This window comes from Prionailurus bengalensis, chromosome C1 (assembly GCF_016509475.1).
Source record: "Prionailurus bengalensis isolate Pbe53 chromosome C1, Fcat_Pben_1.1_paternal_pri, whole genome shotgun sequence".
Lineage (NCBI taxonomy): Eukaryota > Metazoa > Chordata > Mammalia > Carnivora > Felidae > Prionailurus > Prionailurus bengalensis.
In genome coordinates, this window is record NC_057345.1 from 33,315,877 (window position 1) to 33,335,357 (window position 19,481).

Here is a 19,481-nt window from a genome sequence, read left to right on the forward strand (position 1 = left end):
CTATAATCCTGCATTCTCAACACAACTATTTTCATTTATTCCTTTTGGTTATTCAAATGCATATATTTTAAATGGTTGTAATATTGTATGTTCATTTTCATGGTCTGATTTTTAGTTTAATATAATACATTTTCCTGTATTTCAACAGTCTTCATAACTATTCTTTCAATAGCCACACGATATCCTATCATGTTGATGTTCCATAAATTCTGTTGTTTGCATTTTAGTTGTTTCTACTTTCTCACTATTTGAGATTATGTTGTGGTGAAAGTGTTTGTGAATGTAGCTCTTTTTTTCTATTGAGTTACTCCAGAAAAGATGAGCATAATTGGGTCAGCAGATACAAATGTTATATAGTTTTGGTATATCACTTATCTCATTGCTTTAAAAAAAAGTTGTGTCAACATAATGTTTCTATAGTCAACCTCCAAGCTTCAATTTCTTGATGCATAAAATGAGAACAATAGTCATTCCTGTCCCATAGAGTTGTGAGGACCAAATGAAATGAAGCATGCATGCATTTAGAACTTAGCAACTGCTTAACAAATGCTAGATATCATCATTTATTTTCACTAGCAGTTTGAATATACTAGTCTTTCCACAACCTCATCAACATTGGATATTACCAATTAAAAAAATTATTTTAAAATAGCATAAAGTATACTGAAGGGGGATTCCTGTTCCTTCTTCCCTTCCTGCCCCTTTCCCTCCTTATTCTCCTTCTCTTCAATTGGAGATAGAGAAGGAGACCAAAGGGAAAGGAAAAGTAACCAAAAATTAAAAAAAGATATAAGTTGAGACATTGAATTTTTACATGTAACCCTTGCTTCCTCAGACCACTGACCTAGAAAGGATGATCAAAGGATATAAGACATAAATAGCTATATCAGATGCATGCTCTGGCTCCAAACCGTGCCCAAGGTCACCTTCTTTCACTCAATTCATCGAATCTATTTACTGAATTCCTGCTATGGGCTAGTCAATAGTAGGCACTATAGATCACCTATAGTCTGTCAAAGACAGACAAATTTGGCATGAGGAAATAAACCAGTGATGCATCTGAAAGAGTGGGCTACTTTAGACTGAGTGCCAGTGTTCCCTTCTGAGTGACATTTGAGCTGAGACCTGAAGTATAAGGAGCACTTCCTACCTCCATTAAGACCTAGAAGAGTATTAAAGACAGTTAACATTACCAGGTCTCTACAGTATCGATCTCCGTGACCTCGAGGGACAGAAAGGCCTGAGTATCATACCTATCTGGCTCCAGGTATGCGGGGCCAGATAATGTAATATAGGCCCTTGTATGTAAGGAATTGGATTTTATTCTAAACATGGGAAGCCAGGAATGATTTATAAGCAGATTAATTTTAAAAGCTCCAGCTGGGAAAAAAAAAAAAAAAAAAGCTCTAGCTGCTCTGCAGGAATGAATTGTAGGTGACAAAAGCGGAAACTTGTGCCCCAACTGGTGTCCGGACTTAAAAGAAGGGGTACCTATGTCAGGCTGTTCTAAGCGCCGAGGACAAACAGATTCCTGTCTTCGTAGGGCGCACTGACTTATAGGCGGGGGTAAGAAACACCACGTATAGCGGTTTAGAAGTCCTGGCCGAAGCCACCACCGCAACGCCCAGTTTCGTCGAGAGACGCAGAGAGCGCTCCGCAGGGGAGTCGCAGGGCGGGGCTTCCGGGGGCGGGACCCGGCCTAGGTTGGTTGGTTCCGCGCCTGCGCCGGAGAGTAAACTGGCGGAGCGGGGAACAGGTTCACCGGAACCCGGCGCCCCTGACTTCTGCTTCCGGGTCGCAGCCATGGCGGTGGCAAATTCAAGCCCTGTCAATCCTGTGGTGTTCTTTGATGTCAGCATTGGCGGCCAGGTGAGGTCCAGGCAGCCGCCGCGCCCAAGGGACACTGCACGGGGCCAGCCAGGAAGATCTCACCCACCCAGGGAAAGCGGACTCGAGAAGCCAGATAGCATTACTTGGACCAGAACCTACCGACCTGCGGGGCGGGGGCGAGGGAGGGAGAGGAGGAGTCTTTCACATTTGAGCGCCCCTGTGGGGGAGGGAATGGGCGCCACGCGAGGACAGACTATGCAGGCGGAGGTGGGAGAGACCAAGCGGCAAGCGGGAGAGAGGGGTCGGACCCTCCTGTTCCCTGCTGGCTGAGTCCTCGGTGGTCTTGGACCGGCCATTCTGACCGTCTCCTGCCGCTTGCAGGAAGTTGGCCGCATGAAGATCGAGCTCTTTGCCGACGTTGTGCCTAAAACGGCCGAAAATTTTAGGTAAGAAGATGATGCTCCAGCTCTGCCAGATTAACCCAAGCAGAAGCTGGACCGGTCTGCGGAATCGTCTGCCTGCCTCTATCCGTCCACTCACTGCCCTTGAGATCTGAGTCCCCTTTGTATCGCTCTGTCTGAATAGTCACCGTTTTTACTGTTCCCATGTCAATATATGTTGTTAGTTTTATGCTTAGTGTCTGGACGTCGGCTGGCCAGTTGATGGGCTTGCTGGCGCGAATGTTACCCCACCCCCACCTCCCATATTAGGGGCGCTCTCAGCTGTGATGTCATGGTGACTGAATCATTCACTCTTTTCTCTTTCAGACAGTTCTGCACTGGAGAATTTAGGTAAGTCTCAGACGTGGTTGGTTTCTCTGCTTGCTCCTGAAGCGTGTCCTGGGGCTGCAGTGGGGTTTTGGGGGGAACCACCGGCAGGCCTTGAATGATTATTGGTGACAGTAATAGGTAATACCGCCATGGGTCTGTCTTCAGTTTATTTGCCTTCTTTGTCTCTGTTCTCCTGACCTTTAGGAGAGTCCCTTGGCTCGAGTGTGTGGTAAACTGGAAAGGCCTATGATTACCTGTCATCATTCCAAGTCTCTTTCTTTTTGGTTATAGAAAAGATGGGGTTCCAATAGGATACAAAGGGAGCACCTTCCACAGGTAAGTCCTTGGCAAGCCATCCCTACAGGCTTTTAGAATTACTTCCTTAGGGGATTAGTCTCTTTAGAGGAAAATAAAACCATAGGATAATTCCTAGATCTTGAGAAGGAATGGTTTTGTGAACTCAGAAGCTTATTTGAAGGCTTATTAAAAGCCAAAGTGATAAACATTTTATTTTTTTTTTTTTAATTTTTTTTTTTTCAACGTTTATTTATTTTTGGGACAGAGAGAGACAGAGCATGAACGGGGGAGGGGCAGAGAGAGAGGGAGACACAGAATCGGAAACAGGCTCCAGGCTCTGAGCCATCAGCCCAGAGCCTGACGCGGGGCTCGAACCCACGGACCGCGAGATCGTGACCTGGCTGAAGTCGGCCGCCCAACCGACTGCGCCACCCAGGCGCCCCAACATTTTATTTTTAAATCAATGTTAACCTAAAGTATAATGACTAAATCAATGTTTTTCTAAACCGCAGAGCCTTCTCTCAGGATCCTTAATTCTCTGTTTCAGGGTCATAAAGGATTTCATGATTCAGGGTGGGGATTTTGTTAATGTAAGTACTATTCCTTTGTTATCAAAGACCTATAGGAATATTGTTTTTTGTTATTGCTGCTACTGCTGTTTTTACTACAGGGCCCAGTCTTAAGGCTTGAAAACAGTAGCCAAGTTTGAAGGAGGAGGGGGTGATAGGAATGTCCTTTAGGGTTGCTGGCTACTACTCTTTAACCATTAGATGATAGACATCAGCGTTTTGATTGAGTCACTGACTTCCAAATCTTAGCCTTTTAGGGCCAGAAACTGAACTTTTCCAGCACACCTATAGATTCATGAGAGACACAAACTAGTCACATGAAACTTCGATAGATATCAGATGAAATTTTTTTTTGTTAATTTCTAAATGGCAGTAAGTCCTTTTCCAGTGAGCTAAATTCTTATGCCCCATTTCCCTTCCATTCCTCGTATCACAATGCCTGGAAAGCTGAGTTTTTCATCAGAAACTGATTAGTGGATAAAGAATTAGAGCATCAGAGGTAGATTGTTCTGGAGGGGTATTTCCTCTGTTTTCTAGGAGAGCCTGGTGGAATAGTTCTTCACTGCGAAGCATGTCTTTCTTTTGACCAGACTACCTGTGTCTCTCATACCAAGTCTCATTTCCTTCTTCTGACCTTGGCAGGTGTTGAATAAACCATATCTTTTCTTCTTAAACCTACTTTTGTCCTTGGCCAACCTCTTGTGTGCATGGTCTTTCTTATTTATATCATTTGGTTAGTCATGTTGGGATTTTCTTGGATCTGGAAGACATTCTTTCTCCTTCATAGGTATATTTATTTAACTCTTAGGAGTTTTTTTGTTTTGTTTTTAACTTTTTAAAATGTTTTATTTATTTTTGAGAGAGAAAGAGAGACAGAGTGCAAGCAGGGAGGGGCAGGGAGAGAGGGAGGCACAGAATCTGAAGCAGGCTCCAGGCTCTGAGCTGTTAGCACAGAGCCTGGTGCAGGGCTTGAACTCATGCCGTGAGATCATGACCTGAGCTGAAGTCGATGCTTAACCGACTGAGCCACCTAGGTGTCCCTAATTCTTAGGAGTTTTTGAAGACCTGTCTCTTTCCTATCTAGGGAAGGTTACAAAGGGGCAGATTTTAGGCCAAATCAGGCTTTCAAATATGCTTTGTTTCATGTGTGTGATGTTGTAAAACTGGGAAATTTCACCAGAAAATTCCAGAGTTTTCTCTCTAAAGAAGGGAAAATAGAGGTGCATTAGGCCTGTGTTTCTCACATAGCAACAATTGTTTGGAATCACGTAACTGCTCCCTTTAAATAGCATGTGTCCTTGCCATTTCACCACAGCCACTACCGCCTGCTTTCCTTATTTATGTCACTTGCCTCTGTAGGCATTTAAGTTTGCAATCCCTGGCCATAACTGATGGTAGTAGGGCTTGAGTGACCGTATACTTTTTTGTTAGCTGGTAAGAAGGGCTAAGAATCTATTCTCTGCCTTCTTTTCTTTCTTCCCTAGGCTCCTGTGTTGCCATGTTGTCTTAAGAGGGCCAGGACCAACTTATTGCATCATTGCCAGGCACATCTAGTCGTTTGCTGATAGCTCTAGAATCAGACAGTACAGTTGGTCAGCCAGAGGCTGTGTCAGCAAGAAACAATTGTTCAGAGCCACTCTTAGGAAAGAAAAAATAGAATGAGCAAGAAGCAGAATAAGTAGGTATTGAGACCTTCTAAAGTTGGACCAAGAATATGTGTTTCTTTGTTTTAATAATTTTTTTTCTGATTGCAAAATTGCAAAATTATCTCTCAAGGAATCTCACTTCTCAAGGAATATATTCTTGGCATTTTAGTTTACATTTGCCAGACTCATCATTGCACGTGTATGTGTGTCAAATATAATTCTTAACAGACTTAAAATCACATATATTTTAATTTTTTATACTTAATAATTATCTACATTTTCCCTTGTCATTAAGTCATTTTTTATAATAGCTACCTAATATTCCATTATGAATAGATAAGTTATTTGATCAATCCACTGTGGTAAAAAGATTTAAGTTGCTTTCTATTATTTTCTCTGAAAATTAATTTTGTCATTTTCCCTACTCTGGCTCCTGGAGAGCAACCGATAGTGTCATTATAGAGAACGATGTGGTAACTGATCTGTCCCCCAGGTTTGTTGGGAAATTGGAAATGAACTTGTTTTTCTCTTCCTTCTGTATATATGTAGGTATTTATGTGGAGTTAAAGATATAATAGCTCACATTTATATAATTGTGTATCAATTGCAAGGTCTTTTCTCAGACACTGTTTAATTCGATCTCCATGGCAACGCTGTAAAGAGCAGGTGATTTCATCTTCACTTGATAGTTGAGGAAACTGAAGCTCAGCGATGGGAAGTGACTCTCCCAGCTTATAAATGATGGACCTGGAACTCACATCCAGGCCTTTCCACCATACAGAGCTTAGTTTTATTGATAATTTTTAGTCAAATAAAGGTTTGATTTTGATTTTGATTCTTCCTTCCTTGGCTTATGTTAATACCCTTTGATAATCTTTTTCCCAATAAGGGCCCTTTGATTCTGCCCTAGGCCGGTGCTTTCCCTCTCTACCATTCACCCAATATTCTTTGGCTGGAAGAGATTGGGTTTTGGCAGGCACCTTCTCATTATTAGCTTTAGACCCCAGGGATTCTGTTTAAGGTACTGCAAATATGGCTGTGGTCAAGTTGCTTTATTACCCTGACATAAGTTGGCTCACTTGAAAAATGAGGAAGATGATAGCGCTTATTCCACACGGTTACTGGAAGAGCAAAGAGATAATGAAAATAAAGCTGGTTTAAGCTAGTTTAAGAAGAAACAGAACTAAGAACTGGAAAGCCACATGGGACCAAGGCAGTCCTTTTTCTCTGTTTCTCTCGTGCTCTCTACACCTGTGTATTGCCTTCTCTTTCTGTTCTCCAGTCCACCTTGCAGAGCATGGTCACTGCTGGCTTCCAGGTTTACATGATATACATTCAACATCAAAGAGAGCATCAGTCCTTCATGATTCCCAGAGAAGGAACTTTAGTTGGCCCTGCATTAGTTAGGCGTGCTCTCCTGGATCAACCAACTTTGGTCAAGAGGGTGGTGTCCATACAGACTAGGCTTCCAAGAGCCCATCAACCTGCAGTTTTGGGGAGCAGGGATAGTGGCACTTAAGTGGGTAATTTTATTTGATAACAGGCATGAGAGTCTTTGGGAGTGGCAAGGATTATGTATGGGATCACTATACTATTGTTCCCTACTCTGCCTTGTCTTAACTGAGCTTTCTAGAGGCCCAGCTGTGACCTGTTTTACCCAATCTGTGAGATGCCCCGGCCAGTCTGTGAGCTGCAGGTGCCTGGGACAGGGCCGGCTTTGATTATAAGACAGGGTCAGAGAGGTATGGCTCCCAAAGTGACCTTCAGGAGTAAGAGTGCACCTTCAAAAAGTTGGCTACGGTACAGCAGCATTCCTCCAGGGGGCCCAAGGAGGGGGAGCCCAACAGTCAACACTTGCTAACACGTCCTTTCTCTCTGCTCAGGGAGATGGTACTGGAGTCGCCAGTATTTACCGGGGGCCATTTGCAGATGAAAATTTTAAACTTAGGCACTCTGCTCCAGGCCTGCTTTCCATGGTAAGTGAGAGCCAGTCAAGGTTTTGGGTTAGATTTGTAGCCACCGGGTCTGTGGGCGCCCCTTGAGGCACGGTGCCATCTCTTGGGATGGAAGCTCGTTTTTTACTTCTCTCACTTGTCCCAGGACTCAGCTCTGCCACACCTACCTCCTTCCTCAGTCGGCTTTGACTTCTTTGGGCTGGGCCCTCAGCATTGGAAGTTTGCGGGGGGGGGGGGCGGGCAAAACTGAAACTCTGATGTGTGTTTTCTTACCTCGCTCGAGCAAGGGTGTGCGGCTCAGCCTTCAGCCCTGCCGCTTGGAGTGCAGCCAGCTGTGCTGTCGGGACATGGCGCCCATGCACTTGGTGCTCTACCCTGGCGTCCCGAGATGACTTCCCACTCATGCTGCCTCCTGGCTGGTCCTCCTCTGGGCTCGCTGACCACTCTCGCTCCCTCGGCCTGGCACCCCTTCCTACTTAGACCCCCCACTCCCACATCTCACTTGCCTTTCTCAGCTCCCTATCTGCCCCACTTAACCCCCTCATCTACCCACTCCTGATCGCTCCCCCTGCTTCTCCGTATTCACTCTGCCCTCATTTTTCCTTACCCGTCTCACCTTCCTTCCCTCTCACTCTCCAATCTCCTCCCTGCCTCCCCTCATCACCCATTTCCCTGGCAGTTTCCCCACACTCTCTCTCCCAGACTCAATATTTACAGGCACACTTTCTGTCCTTCTTGCCTCCCCTTCCACTTATCTACACAGGCCTTTATCAAGTGAAGGTTTACCGACACCCACTTTGTATCAGGTCAGGGTAGGGTACAAGGATACAGACCTGATCCCTGCCCTTGTGACAGTTAACATCTAATGGGGGAATCACACATGCAAAATGACAAGTCCAGTATAGTGTAATTCATGCCACTGTGTATTAAGATGAGGGCACCTTAGGGTATGTAAAAGTACCGTGAGGGCCCCACGGAATGAGAGTAATTACTTTGAGGGGTCAGGCACAGCTTCATAGATGGGAGAGCTTTTGAGTTCTGGAAGGAGCTCTATTCCAGATGGCATTTCAAGTTGAGCAAATAGCCTAGGCAAAGCTGTGTGACCATGAAATGGCAGGGTGGCATAGTCAAGGGACCAAAGGTGAGGAAGGTGATGAGAACTTAGGATGTGCATGGGGAGGGGGAAGGGCCAGTAGAGACTACTGAAGAGACTGGTGGGTCTAGCTCCTAAAGGGCTTTAAATGCCAGAATAAGGATGAAGTGTGTGGACTTGAGTTCACAGGTTATGGAGAGGTGTACGCTTTTTTGAGCAGGGTTGATCAACTTTGTGATTTAGAATGAAGACCCTGGCTGCAGTGTGAGTGGCAGATGGGAATGGAGAGCTGGGGGCAGAGAAGCCAGGAAGGAGGCTGCCATGAGAACTGGGCAACACTAAGCCTAGCAAACAGTGTGCAAGTCCCTTTTTTCAGACAGCCAGGCCAGGCAAGTGCAGGTTAATGCTGCAGGAGTAGTTTAGGTGGGCTTGGATCTTTGCCAGGAGGACTAGAACCCTCTAGGTGCGTGCCACCTGTTAGCATCTATGGAGGACTCAAAACTGGAAGGAAACATTGGTCTCTACTCCCTTCAGGCTGACACTGGTGAAGTTGTGCTGTCCTTTCACATACCGTGTAATGTCCTTGTTTTTGTTTCCATCCTCTAAATCATGAGTTTCTCAAGGGCAGGGACAGGGCCTCATTGATCTCCAAGCCTTACTTACTACCTGATACTGAAAGGTGCTGAGTAGATACCTATAAACATGAATGACTGAAAGATAATCAGAATGATGGCTACCATTTATTGGACAGTTACTCAACAAGCACCTTATTTGCATTAATTTGTTTTAATCCTCTCAACATCCCTTTGAAATGGGTACAAATGAGGATACCGAAGCACAGGGAGGTTATGTGACTAATCTGAGGTCACACGTTCAGTGGTGAAACTGGGATTCCAGCTAGGTCATCACCTGGCTCCAGAGCTTCTTCTCGAAAGTAGTAAGCCATGCTGCCTAAAAGAATGAATAAACGAGTGGCTAAGGGCAGAGCGTGTCCCCTGAGCTATAAAAACATATGGGACTGTTTTCCTGCCTGTTTGCTAATAAATATTTATACAGCAAGCAGCTATGCTAATAAATATTTATACAGCAAGCAGCTACTTAGGTAGATTGATTGGTGGAAAGCTTGATTGAAAGGAAAGAACTGGGAGTCTGGGAAGTCTAGCCCTTGTTCCACAGCGCCCTCCTGCTGCTGCTGACTCAGGCACCCTCAGCCGACTGAGCCACTCAGGCAGCGCTCACATGGGGAATTTCTAAGTATAATATAAAATCCCCAATGAGAATGTACCCCTGGACAGTGTCTTTAATGTATTTCATACACATTTTTATTCTTGCACGGTTGAACACAGAATCAACCAATTTAAATCCATCAAGCATCCAATTACTGCTAGTGACCTATCTAATAATTTCCAGTGCTGCTGTAGTCATATTAATTTTAGGAGACCTATGCTGTTAATAGTACTTTCAGTTTCCCATTTTCCACTCCTTTTTTCCAAAATAAGGGAAGTATGCAATAAAATGCACAGAGTTAGTAGGGCAGTGCTTTTAAACGGTAACTTGGATTTGTTAATGTACAGAAATCTGAATTTAGCATATTAAAGGCAGTTTAGTAGTATCAACATGTAAAGTATGAAAGTACACTTCCTATGAAAGTTAAATTTCACTTTACAAAGTATTACTTTGCATTGTAATACTTGCCTGTTCTTTTACAGTGCATTATGAAATGTAAAGATACAGAAAGAATTTCAGGGGAGGAGACTCTCAGATTCTCAATTAAAAAAATACTTCTTCCTGTAAAATTCAATAATAAAAGATTTGGGTGTAGCTGTAAAAAGCAAGCATCATTGATTACATGTAGTCTTTTTTTCCTAGCACAGCACTAGTGTAGCAACTTCTCTCACCTTCTTAAACTTCTTTATTACCATTGTTATGATGCAGTACAAAGCTATTCAGTTTATGGCATAGGCAACAGGCTTTTTCTCACTGGTATCTAGTTTATAACTGTAATCCAGTTCTAACCAGTATTGGATTAAATACAGCAAATTGGGCCCCATGAACAATTGTTTAATAAAAATTCACACTGCAGGGGAATTGTACATTTATTCAAGAATCTGGCTCCTTGACGGCAGATATTGTGTATCCTAATTATCTCGGTATCCTTGGATCCTAGCTCAGGAACTGGCTTATAGTAGATATTCAGTAAGGTTTGCTGAAAGAAAGGAATCAGGGCTATAGGCTCTTTGGGAGAATCTCACCCTTCGGCTAGCATGGCCAGGAAAACTCACTGAAGGTATATTTGGTTTCTGTCAGGCAAACAGTGGTCCCAGTACAAATGGCTGCCAGTTCTTCATCACCTGCTCTAAATGTGATTGGCTGGATGGGAAGCACGTAGTATTTGGTGAGTCCTATTCCTGTCCTGGAGTCCAGGCCCCATTCACCCAGAGTGGGACGTCCAAAGGAGCCAGCCCCCAGACTCCAGTACCGAGAGTGCCCACCTGGTGTAACTGCTCTGGCAGTAGCAGGGAAGGCGGAAGTGATGGGAGGTGGAGAGAGCTAGAGGGAAGAGCAGAGGGCTGTGTGATGTCGAATGCAACCACTTGGGTGATACGTATGTCTGGGGTGGACCCGGATGGTATCACTTAAGAAATGTCCTACAGAGGCAGCGTGGTACAGTGGGGCTTTGCAATCGCTCAGACCTAGTACTCTGCTCCTTATGAACTGTCTCTTGGGCAAATCATTTCACTTCCATCAAGTCCCAATTTTCAGATGGTCGTATGAAGATCAAATGAGATGATAGATAAGAGTGGACATTGCAAGCTGGAAAATACTCTGCAAATGAGAGTAATAAAGTCCAGCTCGTACTCTTCCCACAGGAAAAATCATTGATGGACTTCTAGTGATGCGAAAGATTGAGGTGAGTCCTATTTTGATTTCCTCTCTCGCCCATTCTGGTCCCATAGCACCTGACTAGTGTGGAGGGGCTGGAGAGCCAGGAGATGGCTCCAGTGTGTTAGGTCCAGTGTTTACTGTCTCCAGTTGCATGGGCTTCCTCAGGAAGGGGGAGGGAGTACAGGAGTAAAGGACCCCCACCTCTGTTATCTTGGCCTGTAAGTTTGCCTCTAGTGCATACTGAGGTTCGGCCTCTGGTGGCCCCTTCACCTACTTGATAAAGTCCTACTCAGCATTGAATTCAAGATCCTTCATGACCTGGTCCCCACTGTCTCTCCACAGCCTCTTCTGCCACTGCTGCCTCCATGTTCTAGTCACGTTAGGCCACTAGCTCTTCTCTAAATATGCCATACACATTCCTGCCTCTTGTTGCTTTCTGCCCCCGAACGTTTGCTCATGTTCTTTCTGCCACTGGAATGCTCTTTTTCTTTCTTTTCCTCCTGGTGGGATCCCATTCGTCCTTCTAGGCCCAGCTCGAATGTCCTCTCTTGTGTGAATCCTTCCCTGACCTGTTTAAGCAGCACTTTAGTTGCTTCCTCTGCCCTGTTGTATAAACTCCCTCTTATAACTTATTACACTGTTATATGTCATAGGTTTGCTATTTTTTTTTAAATGTTGTACATTTTCTTTTTGATCTGGATTATCTATACCCTTCTGCTAGGACATGCATGGACTGTTACCATTTCAGTCTCTGAGTCCTCGGTCCTTAGTACAGGGGCTGGCAGGCGTCAGTAAATGTTTGGTGAGTGCATGTGTAAGTCGATGAATCTCCACCATGCTTTCTCTCCTAGAATGTTCCCACAGGCCCCAACAATAAGCCCAAGCTACCTGTGGTGATCTCACAGTGTGGGGAGATGTAGTCCAGAGCGAGACTGATCAGGTACGTGTGTCTTTCTCCTCCTGGTTAGGAGTCCCTAGTGAAGTCAGCACCGTCTAGGGGAAAGAACTTTATGCTTGAAAACTTGGGGATTGAGCCCATTTCCTCTCTCTGTGACCTTAGGGAAATCCCTTCCCTTCTCTGAGCCTGTTTCCTCATCTGTCAAATGGAGATAATATCTATCTCTTAGGCTTATTGTAAGGATCAAAAGAGAAAGGGTTATTAGGGCATTTTCCTCCTACCACTTTGCAGTTTACAAAGTATCAACCTGAAAAACAGTAAATAAATAAACATTAAAAAAGTTAGGGGCACCTGGGTGGCTCAGTCGGTTAGGTGTCCGACTTCGGCTCAGGTCATGATCACAAGGCTTGTGAGTTCAAGCCCCATGTCAGGCTGTGCTGAGAGCTCAGAGCCTGGAGTCTGCTTCGGATTCTGTGTCTCCCTCTCTCGCTGTGCCCTTCCCTCATTCATGCTCTGTCTCTGTTTCTCTCAAGAATAAATAAAACATTAAAAAATAATAATAATAAAAATAAAATTAAAAATGGGCACCTGGGTGGCTTAGCCGGTTAAGCGTCCAACTCTTGATTTTGGTTCAGGTCATGATCTCACACTTCGTGAGTGTGGAACCTGCTTGGGGTTCTCTTTCTCTGCTCCTCTCCTGCTCGCTCGCTCGCTCTAAATAAACTTAAAAAAAGAAAACCTGACAATATACTATGTTTGTAGCATATAGCTTTTTTTACCCTTCTCTTAGGAATTGAATAGTTACAAATTCTGAGTCTTTGTTCTTTATTTTATATGTCGTGACTCTTTTGTCCAGAATGTATTTTAAGCAAAAAACTAACATTGTGTTGCTTATCTTAACTTTGGTGATCTTCTTTGTTAAACAGAAGTTCTAAATTTTGATGGGGTCAAAATTATCAGTCTTTTCTCTTATGGCTTTTGTGGTTGTGTCTTATTTAAGAAGGTCCTTAGTATCTCAAATCATAATGTCTTTTGTATTTTTTCTAATGTTTCTATGATTTTATTTATATAGTTAAATTATCTAGAATTTATTTTTCTTTTCTCTGCCTTTTTTTTTCTGAATGGAGATGTAGTCAAATGTCAGACCATTTTAATGACTGTACATACCTCTTTATGTGACTTAATTTGTGTTCATAGCATCTGGCACTTGCAGGCATTTATTAAAAATTTACTACATGAGTTAATAGAGAGGGAGAATGTCAGGCATTTTAGGCAGGGAACTGATGTTAGCAAATGCTGGCAGGCGTGCACAAGTTTGTGCTAGAAGCTGCACGTGGTCCTCTCTCTTGTCCAGCCAGATGGTCCCTTCTCAGGCACAGGCGACACCCTGAGCTGTCTCTCCTATCAGTACTAGAGGTCCCTAGCTCTCAGCCTGGTGTCCCCCTTCAGTAGTGGCTGGCATTTCCCTCCTAATCCCACTTATTTCTTTGCTGAACCTAAGTTAAGCTACCAGGTCCTTTTCCTTTTAAGGATTGACCACTGATCACTACTGGAGGACAGAGATGAAAAGAATAAAGTTTAGGGGTGCCTGGGTGGCTCAGTCAGTTAAGTGTCTGACTTCAGCTCAGGTCATGATCTCACAGTCTGTGAGTTCGAGCCTTGCATTGGGCTCTGTGCTGACAGCTCAGAGCCTGGAGCCTGCTTCAGATTCTGTGTCTCCCTCCCTCCCTCTCTCTCTCTCTCTCTCTCTCTCTCTCTCTCTCTCTCTTTCTCTCTGCCCCTCCCCTGCTCATGCTCATCCCTGTCTGTCTCAAAAATAAATAAAACATTAAAAGAAAAAAAGAATAAAGTTTAGAAATTTTTTGTTTGGGGCCTTTTTTCTGTGTTTTTCTGAGTCCCTTACAGAAAGTTAGTGGCAGTCCTTGTTGGGGGTTTGATTTCTGAGGGTGGTGCTCACAACCCTCCCCTCCTCATCCCTTAATAACAAAGGGCATGTAAACCTTTGCCCCCATGGAAGCCTCTCTTCCCAGCCTGCAACCCAAGCAGAACAGATCCCACAGGGGCCATTTGATGTTCCAGAGGCTTCTAGACCAGAACTGTCCAATAGAAAGTCCTCTCTGTGGTGGTGGAAATGTTCTGTGTTTGTGCTGTCCATCATGCACTTCCAGCCTCATGTGACAGTTGAGCACTTGAAATGTGGCTGACGTGACTGAAGGGCTGAATTTTTTATTTTATTTAATTTTAATTAAATTTAAATATAGTACCTCCAATTCAGTCTCCTACCCCTGACTTGCTCAGGATTGAATCTTTCATAGGTAATACTTAGGGGCAATATAATAATAGCAGTTATCATTTATTACATCTTCTATCATTTATTTATTCTTCTTGTGCTCAGATATTGAGCTAAGAACTTGAATGATCTCATTTAACTTTACCAAAAATCCTTATCATGAGTTTTAAGGTGTTAGGGAATCTAGATGCTTTGGGTTTCTAAGTAATGTGATGTGGGAGAAAGTAAGGAAAAGTAGAGATTAATTCCCCAGGGAGTATGGGAGTATCATCCCATTATTTACCTTCCTAGCTGTTAAAGTTATAAGCATCTCTAATTCCCATGGGAGTGTTTCAGCTCTCCCAGGTTGTTTGGGCAGGATAATGGTTGACAGCCAATACAGAGGCTGTTTTCAAGCCCTGTTGAACAGTACTTCTCAAACTTTACTGCATTTACAAATCACCAGGAGATCTTGTTAAAATGCTGGTTCTGGTTCAGTGGGTCTAGATGGGGCCAGAGATTTTGCATTTCTAACTAGCACTTGGGAGATGCTGATGCTGACTTTGAGTGGCAAGGCGATAGTGGAATAACAGAGCCTGCTTTCTCATTGAGAAGCCACCATATCCCAGTCAGAAAAGACCCAGGAGATCCTCTCTTGGTGGCCCTGGTCCAGCAGGAATCTACTGCCTTCAAATCAAAGTATCACCTAATCATGCATGTGGGGCCTTGTGCCTAGGCACTGGAAATAAAAGAAGATGGGATGGAGATAGAAGACAGGTACAGTGATTTAATCAGCAGTACTTCCCTAGGAAGCACTTCCTTCTAGAACTTCTGTGTTTTGCCTTAGGGTCCTGACTTTGGTTTTGGTGAGGATGAAGTTTCTGTACAACTCTAGATGTAGAAACCATGTTTTTTTTTTAATCTCCATGGGCCCTGTGAAAGCTTTTTGTGAGGAATTTGGTTAGGTATACATAAGTGAACCTTGGCCCTCAGGGTTCGCCTGCTCTAGTCTGAACTGGGTTCTTTGCTACTTACAACCACTTGAGGGCTGGTGGAACCTCTGTTTTGAAAGCCAGAGCGTCTCTTGGAATAGAGAGTGGCTGTGGGCTCTGGCAGCCCAGCTAGTCTGAATTGTTGCCCTTCCAGTTATCCACAAATCTGGGGCCTGTAGCAAGGTGTAGATAGCTTTCTTCTGGCATTGTTTCCCAAATTTCCCTAAGAATCCAATCACTCAGGGGCATTTGTTAAACCTACTAATTCCCAGATCCCTCCCCTGGAGAGTTTGAGTGAATGAGTTTGAGTTAGGATCCTGGATGCTGTGTTTGTAACAAGCACCTCAGATGCTTCTTATCAGAGAAATGTGGGTAACACTGCTTTAGGTAGTCCTGTGATGAATATCTTTTAGCATTTGCATCTTAGAAAGAATACATAATTAGCGCAACACATAATTTTACAGTTATTATAACTTACAGTAAGGCATTATTAAAGTTGTGATTATGTTAAAAATTAATTGTACTTGTGGATGATGGTTATGAGGACACTGGTGACGGTGCTGTTGGAATTACTGAGCTTTAGGACACACTGTCCCCCAGCTCCTGGAATTACCTGTCGATGTGATGTGTTACTGTAGAGGAAGGTTATGAAAGACATGTTGGTAGCACACGGACCGGTCCTTCATTCCTTCCACAACTAAGCACTACTTAATTGAGATGGGTCCCATGCTGCGTATGAGGCTGCAAATATGAAAAGCCCAGTTCCTGTCTTCAGGGAACTCACAGTCTCTTGAGGAAACTGACAATTACAGTAGAGTAAAGCACCGGACTGGAAAAAGTCAGGGAAGCCAGAATGCCTGTGTCTGCCTGGAGTGGTTTGGGAAGACTACAGAAGAGATGATGCTTTGGCTGAGTACAGGAAAGAAGAGAATGTCTCGGGTGGCTAAAATGGGAAGGCATTCCAGGCAGAGGGAACAGCACGGGCAAAGTGTAAGGGACACTGCTAATAATTCCATATGGCCAAAGCAGGAAGGTATGAAAGAAAAGCAAAGGGTACGAGGTAAGGCGGGTGGAGGCCAGGGCCACTCGTGAGAACCAGTGCAGTCTGAGACATTCATATGTTATCCTGAGGTAGGCTTTAGACAGTATGCACCTTTTTCCCCTGGGGGTGAGAGTCTTTTGTACTCCCCAGATTCTCAAAAGGGAGCCTGGCCCTCCAAAAAGAACCAGGCCAAGAGGAGCCACTGGAGGATTTTGAGCAGGAAAACTTGGGGATTGGACTTCCTTATTCTGAAGATGATTCTGGCAGCCATGTGGAGGATAAGCTCAGGCCAGAGAGGTGTCCACTGCAGCAGTCCAGGCCAGAGAACAGGTTCCACATGAAAATACGGGTCTAGGGAGCTCCAGAGATTTGGCAGCAAATATTTGCATGCCTGCTGGGTTTGTGACACTGTTTGTTCCCTGCCCTGAAAGACAGACGCCCTGCCAGCTAAAAAAGGGAGGGGAGGGGAAAATGGCTGTATTCCAGTTCGATCCAGTACAAAGGCAGAGCTCCCAGCCTCGTAATCAGGTCTCAAACATTGAGGTACACCACATCAGCAAAATACTACATGGCCTTAAAGGTAGATGTGTATGTGTTGGCAGATTTCTAGGGTACATTAAGTGACAAAGTCAAGATTTAGTACATTTGAGTAACTCAGAAATTACTGTTGTGACATATAGCCAACTGTTAGTAATGGTTACTTCTGCAATGTAGAGATAGCAGAGTCCTTTCTTCCCGTTGCTCCTACTGTTGTGTTTATGCTTGAAATTTATATATTGAGCATGTATCTTATAAGAGAAATATATACTGTATATACATAATTTTAACAAATCCTCCTTCCTCTCAGCTGCTCCGAGGAGTATGTGGCTGATATCAGTGTGTCAGTCACTCCCTGGTTACTCCATCTCCTCCCAGGTCTAGGCCCAGGCAACGGCGCCTTCCTCGGTGCTCCCACAGCACTTGATTCATCTCTCTACACAGCATTTAATGCAGCATATCACAAATGTGTTCACTTGGTTTTCTCTAGACAGAACTCCTTGAGGCAGAGACCATGCTGACTGACAAACACAGTGCCTGGTCTACAATACAGCTTAGATCCTGGAGCACCATGGAACTTACAAAGCACATCTATGCAGTTTTGTACATTCTGCTTGGGGGCCCAGGGTTAAACTTCTGTCTGAGCCTGCAGTATGACACCAGGACTCACTGTCCCCTGGAGGAAAAGGGGTGTGGCTATGTTTAGGGAGAGGGAGACCATAGTTTCTGAGTGTACTCATTCTGTTCTTTTAGTAAAGCTAACTCCAAGGCCATAAACAGGGTGTGACTTTACTTTCTCTATAACCCTGGGACCAAAACCTGCAAGGAGGAAGGATTTCTCTTTGTTCTAGAGTTCCACAGAGAGCCGTCAAGGTCTGGCAAAAAGTACACAGACTTTGGAGCCAAGTAGACCAGGAAGCCCCATCACTGTCAAACCATTAAACCCCTTGGGACTCTAGTTTTCTCCTTTACTTAACTACAGGCGATATATACTGCACAGAGGTTCTGAAGGGTAAATAAATGCGATGATATGTGTGGCCATAAATGTTAGTTTCTTTCTTCTTGGTTCTTATGTAATATACCTCTCAACTTTACCCTGGGGAACCAAAGGTCTGACCTAGGGCAAGAGACCAGTTCTGCTCTTGTGGGAAAAGAAGATTAGGAGTGTAGAGAAGAGCCGGGGGTGTTGTGTCTCATGAAAGTCCCCTTCCAGTGCCTCTGAGCTGCTTATCTCTTCCATCCCTAACAGACTTCCATGTCTCTGCCATTGTAGGCCTTCCCTTGCTCTGGGTGACGCTCTTGAGTAAGATAATCTGGATTGGCCCCTGTGTTTGCTTCCCTGCCTGCTGCTGCCCTTTTTGATCAAGAGACCTTGGAAGTGTCACAGATTCAGAACCCAAGATTTTCTGCTTAAGTTTTCAACTGTAAATAAAGTGGTTTGTTTGTTTTTTTTTTGTTTTGTTTTTGTACACGTGTTATTTTTAAATGGTTGTAATAATAGACTGTCTCCTCACGCTTTAGCTTCAGCTGGGAAGACTGGCCCTTGCCAGGGCTAGCGGGGACCAGACCCCAACTGTGGCTGTGACTAGGTGACGCCTCAGACCTGCAAGCAGTTGTAGCAGTCCCCCCTCAGGCTCCAGCTGCTGGGCAAAGACGGTAAAGCCTCAGGGCTAGAAGCGCTAGTTATTCCAAGGATATTCCCAGTAGGTTCAGTTTGGTTGGTTCTAGAACCTGTGGGAAAAGGGTCACTAACTTGGGATAGTTTTGGATGGGAGACCATTTGGTAGAATGTGTCTTGATCATGAGGAATTGGGAATAATTTACTCAAAAATCTTTGTTTCAATCTGGGGTCATTTTATAAAGAACAGAGGTCTTGAGAAATTTTCTTCCCCTTTCATAGCCCCAGTTTTCTCCTCTGTAAAATGGGGATAATAATACGTATGTACTTCATAACACTGTTGAGAGGGTCAAATACGAGAATGGATAGGAAGGTAATTTGTAAACAATAACATGCCTTGGAAAATGCTTATCTTGAAAGGACCTAGCCCAACATAGAAAGATCCCACTGAGCATAATGTTCAGGAGGTAAAGGGAGTTCCATAGTGTTGCTTTCAAGAGGCAGTTTCAATGCTATCCCATTCCTCCTTTTTCTCTCTTGGCTCATGGGCAGGGATGATTCACCTCCTGGCAGTGGCAGAGGTAGCACGGAACTGAATTCTATGACAGAAGAGAACCTGGTTAAAAGTGCCATTTCAGTGTATTAGGGTCCAAGGGAGCTGGTGTAAGGGCCCTACAGTATAGATATTTGCAACTCTGTAGCTAGGTAAACAGGGTTCAGGGAGCAAAGGGAAGGAAGGACTGACCTAGCAGAGGAGAGATCTTGAACTAGACAAGGTGGAATTAGAGAGTAAGGAGGATGAGCTGCTGGGATCCTAAGCTGACGTTCTTGTGTTGGGCCATTAAACTGAATTGTTACACTTGGCACCTGCATTCTAGGTCAGGCTCTGTCCTGGGCACAGGAGCCGCAAGATGAGTAGGATGTGGCCCTTGCTTGTGACAGGAGATAGGCACATTTCGATTCAGTGTGGTATTAGAATGTGAGCCCTTTAGGGGGGCAGGAAATTCGGTCGTTTTGCTTTGTTTTACTGCTATGTCCCCACACCTAGAAGAGGTATCTAGTACCTAGTAAGTGCTCAA

General features: G+C 44.3%; 1 protein-coding gene across 3 annotated transcripts; it reads left to right on the top strand.

Annotated features, from left to right (window-relative positions):
* Nucleotides 1-1,737: 1,737 nt before the first annotated feature.
* Nucleotides 1,738-18,234, top strand: PPIH (peptidylprolyl isomerase H). 3 transcript variants are annotated; one of them, XM_043574621.1, is made up of 10 exons: nucleotides 1,738-1,869; nucleotides 2,212-2,276; nucleotides 2,598-2,621; nucleotides 2,892-2,936; nucleotides 3,445-3,487; nucleotides 6,996-7,088; nucleotides 10,468-10,555; nucleotides 11,031-11,071; nucleotides 11,898-11,986; nucleotides 18,034-18,234. In XM_043574621.1, the coding sequence occupies exons 1-9, from the start codon at nucleotides 1,804-1,806 to the stop codon at nucleotides 11,964-11,966; spliced, it is 534 nt and encodes a 177-aa protein (XP_043430556.1). In that variant the 5' UTR covers nucleotides 1,738-1,803; the 3' UTR covers nucleotides 11,967-11,986; nucleotides 18,034-18,234. The 3 variants fall into 3 exon arrangements, with proteins under 3 accessions (XP_043430556.1, XP_043430555.1, XP_043430557.1); XM_043574620.1 differs by having other exon boundaries at nucleotides 18,058-18,234; XM_043574622.1 differs by lacking the exon at nucleotides 11,898-11,986 and having other exon boundaries at nucleotides 18,058-18,234.
* Nucleotides 18,235-19,481: the final 1,247 nt, after the last annotated feature.

Coding starts and splice junctions, on each gene's coding strand:
- PPIH (XM_043574621.1), top strand. CDS start 1,804: ATGGCGGTGGCAAATTCAAGCCCTGTCAATCCTGTGGTGTTCTTTGAT. Junction 1,870..2,211: donor ATGTCAGCATTGGCGGCCAG/GTGAGGTCCAGG, acceptor TGCCGCTTGCAG/GAAGTTGGCCGCATGAAGAT. Junction 11,072..11,897: donor TAGTGATGCGAAAGATTGAG/GTGAGTCCTATT, acceptor TTTCTCTCCTAG/AATGTTCCCACAGGCCCCAA.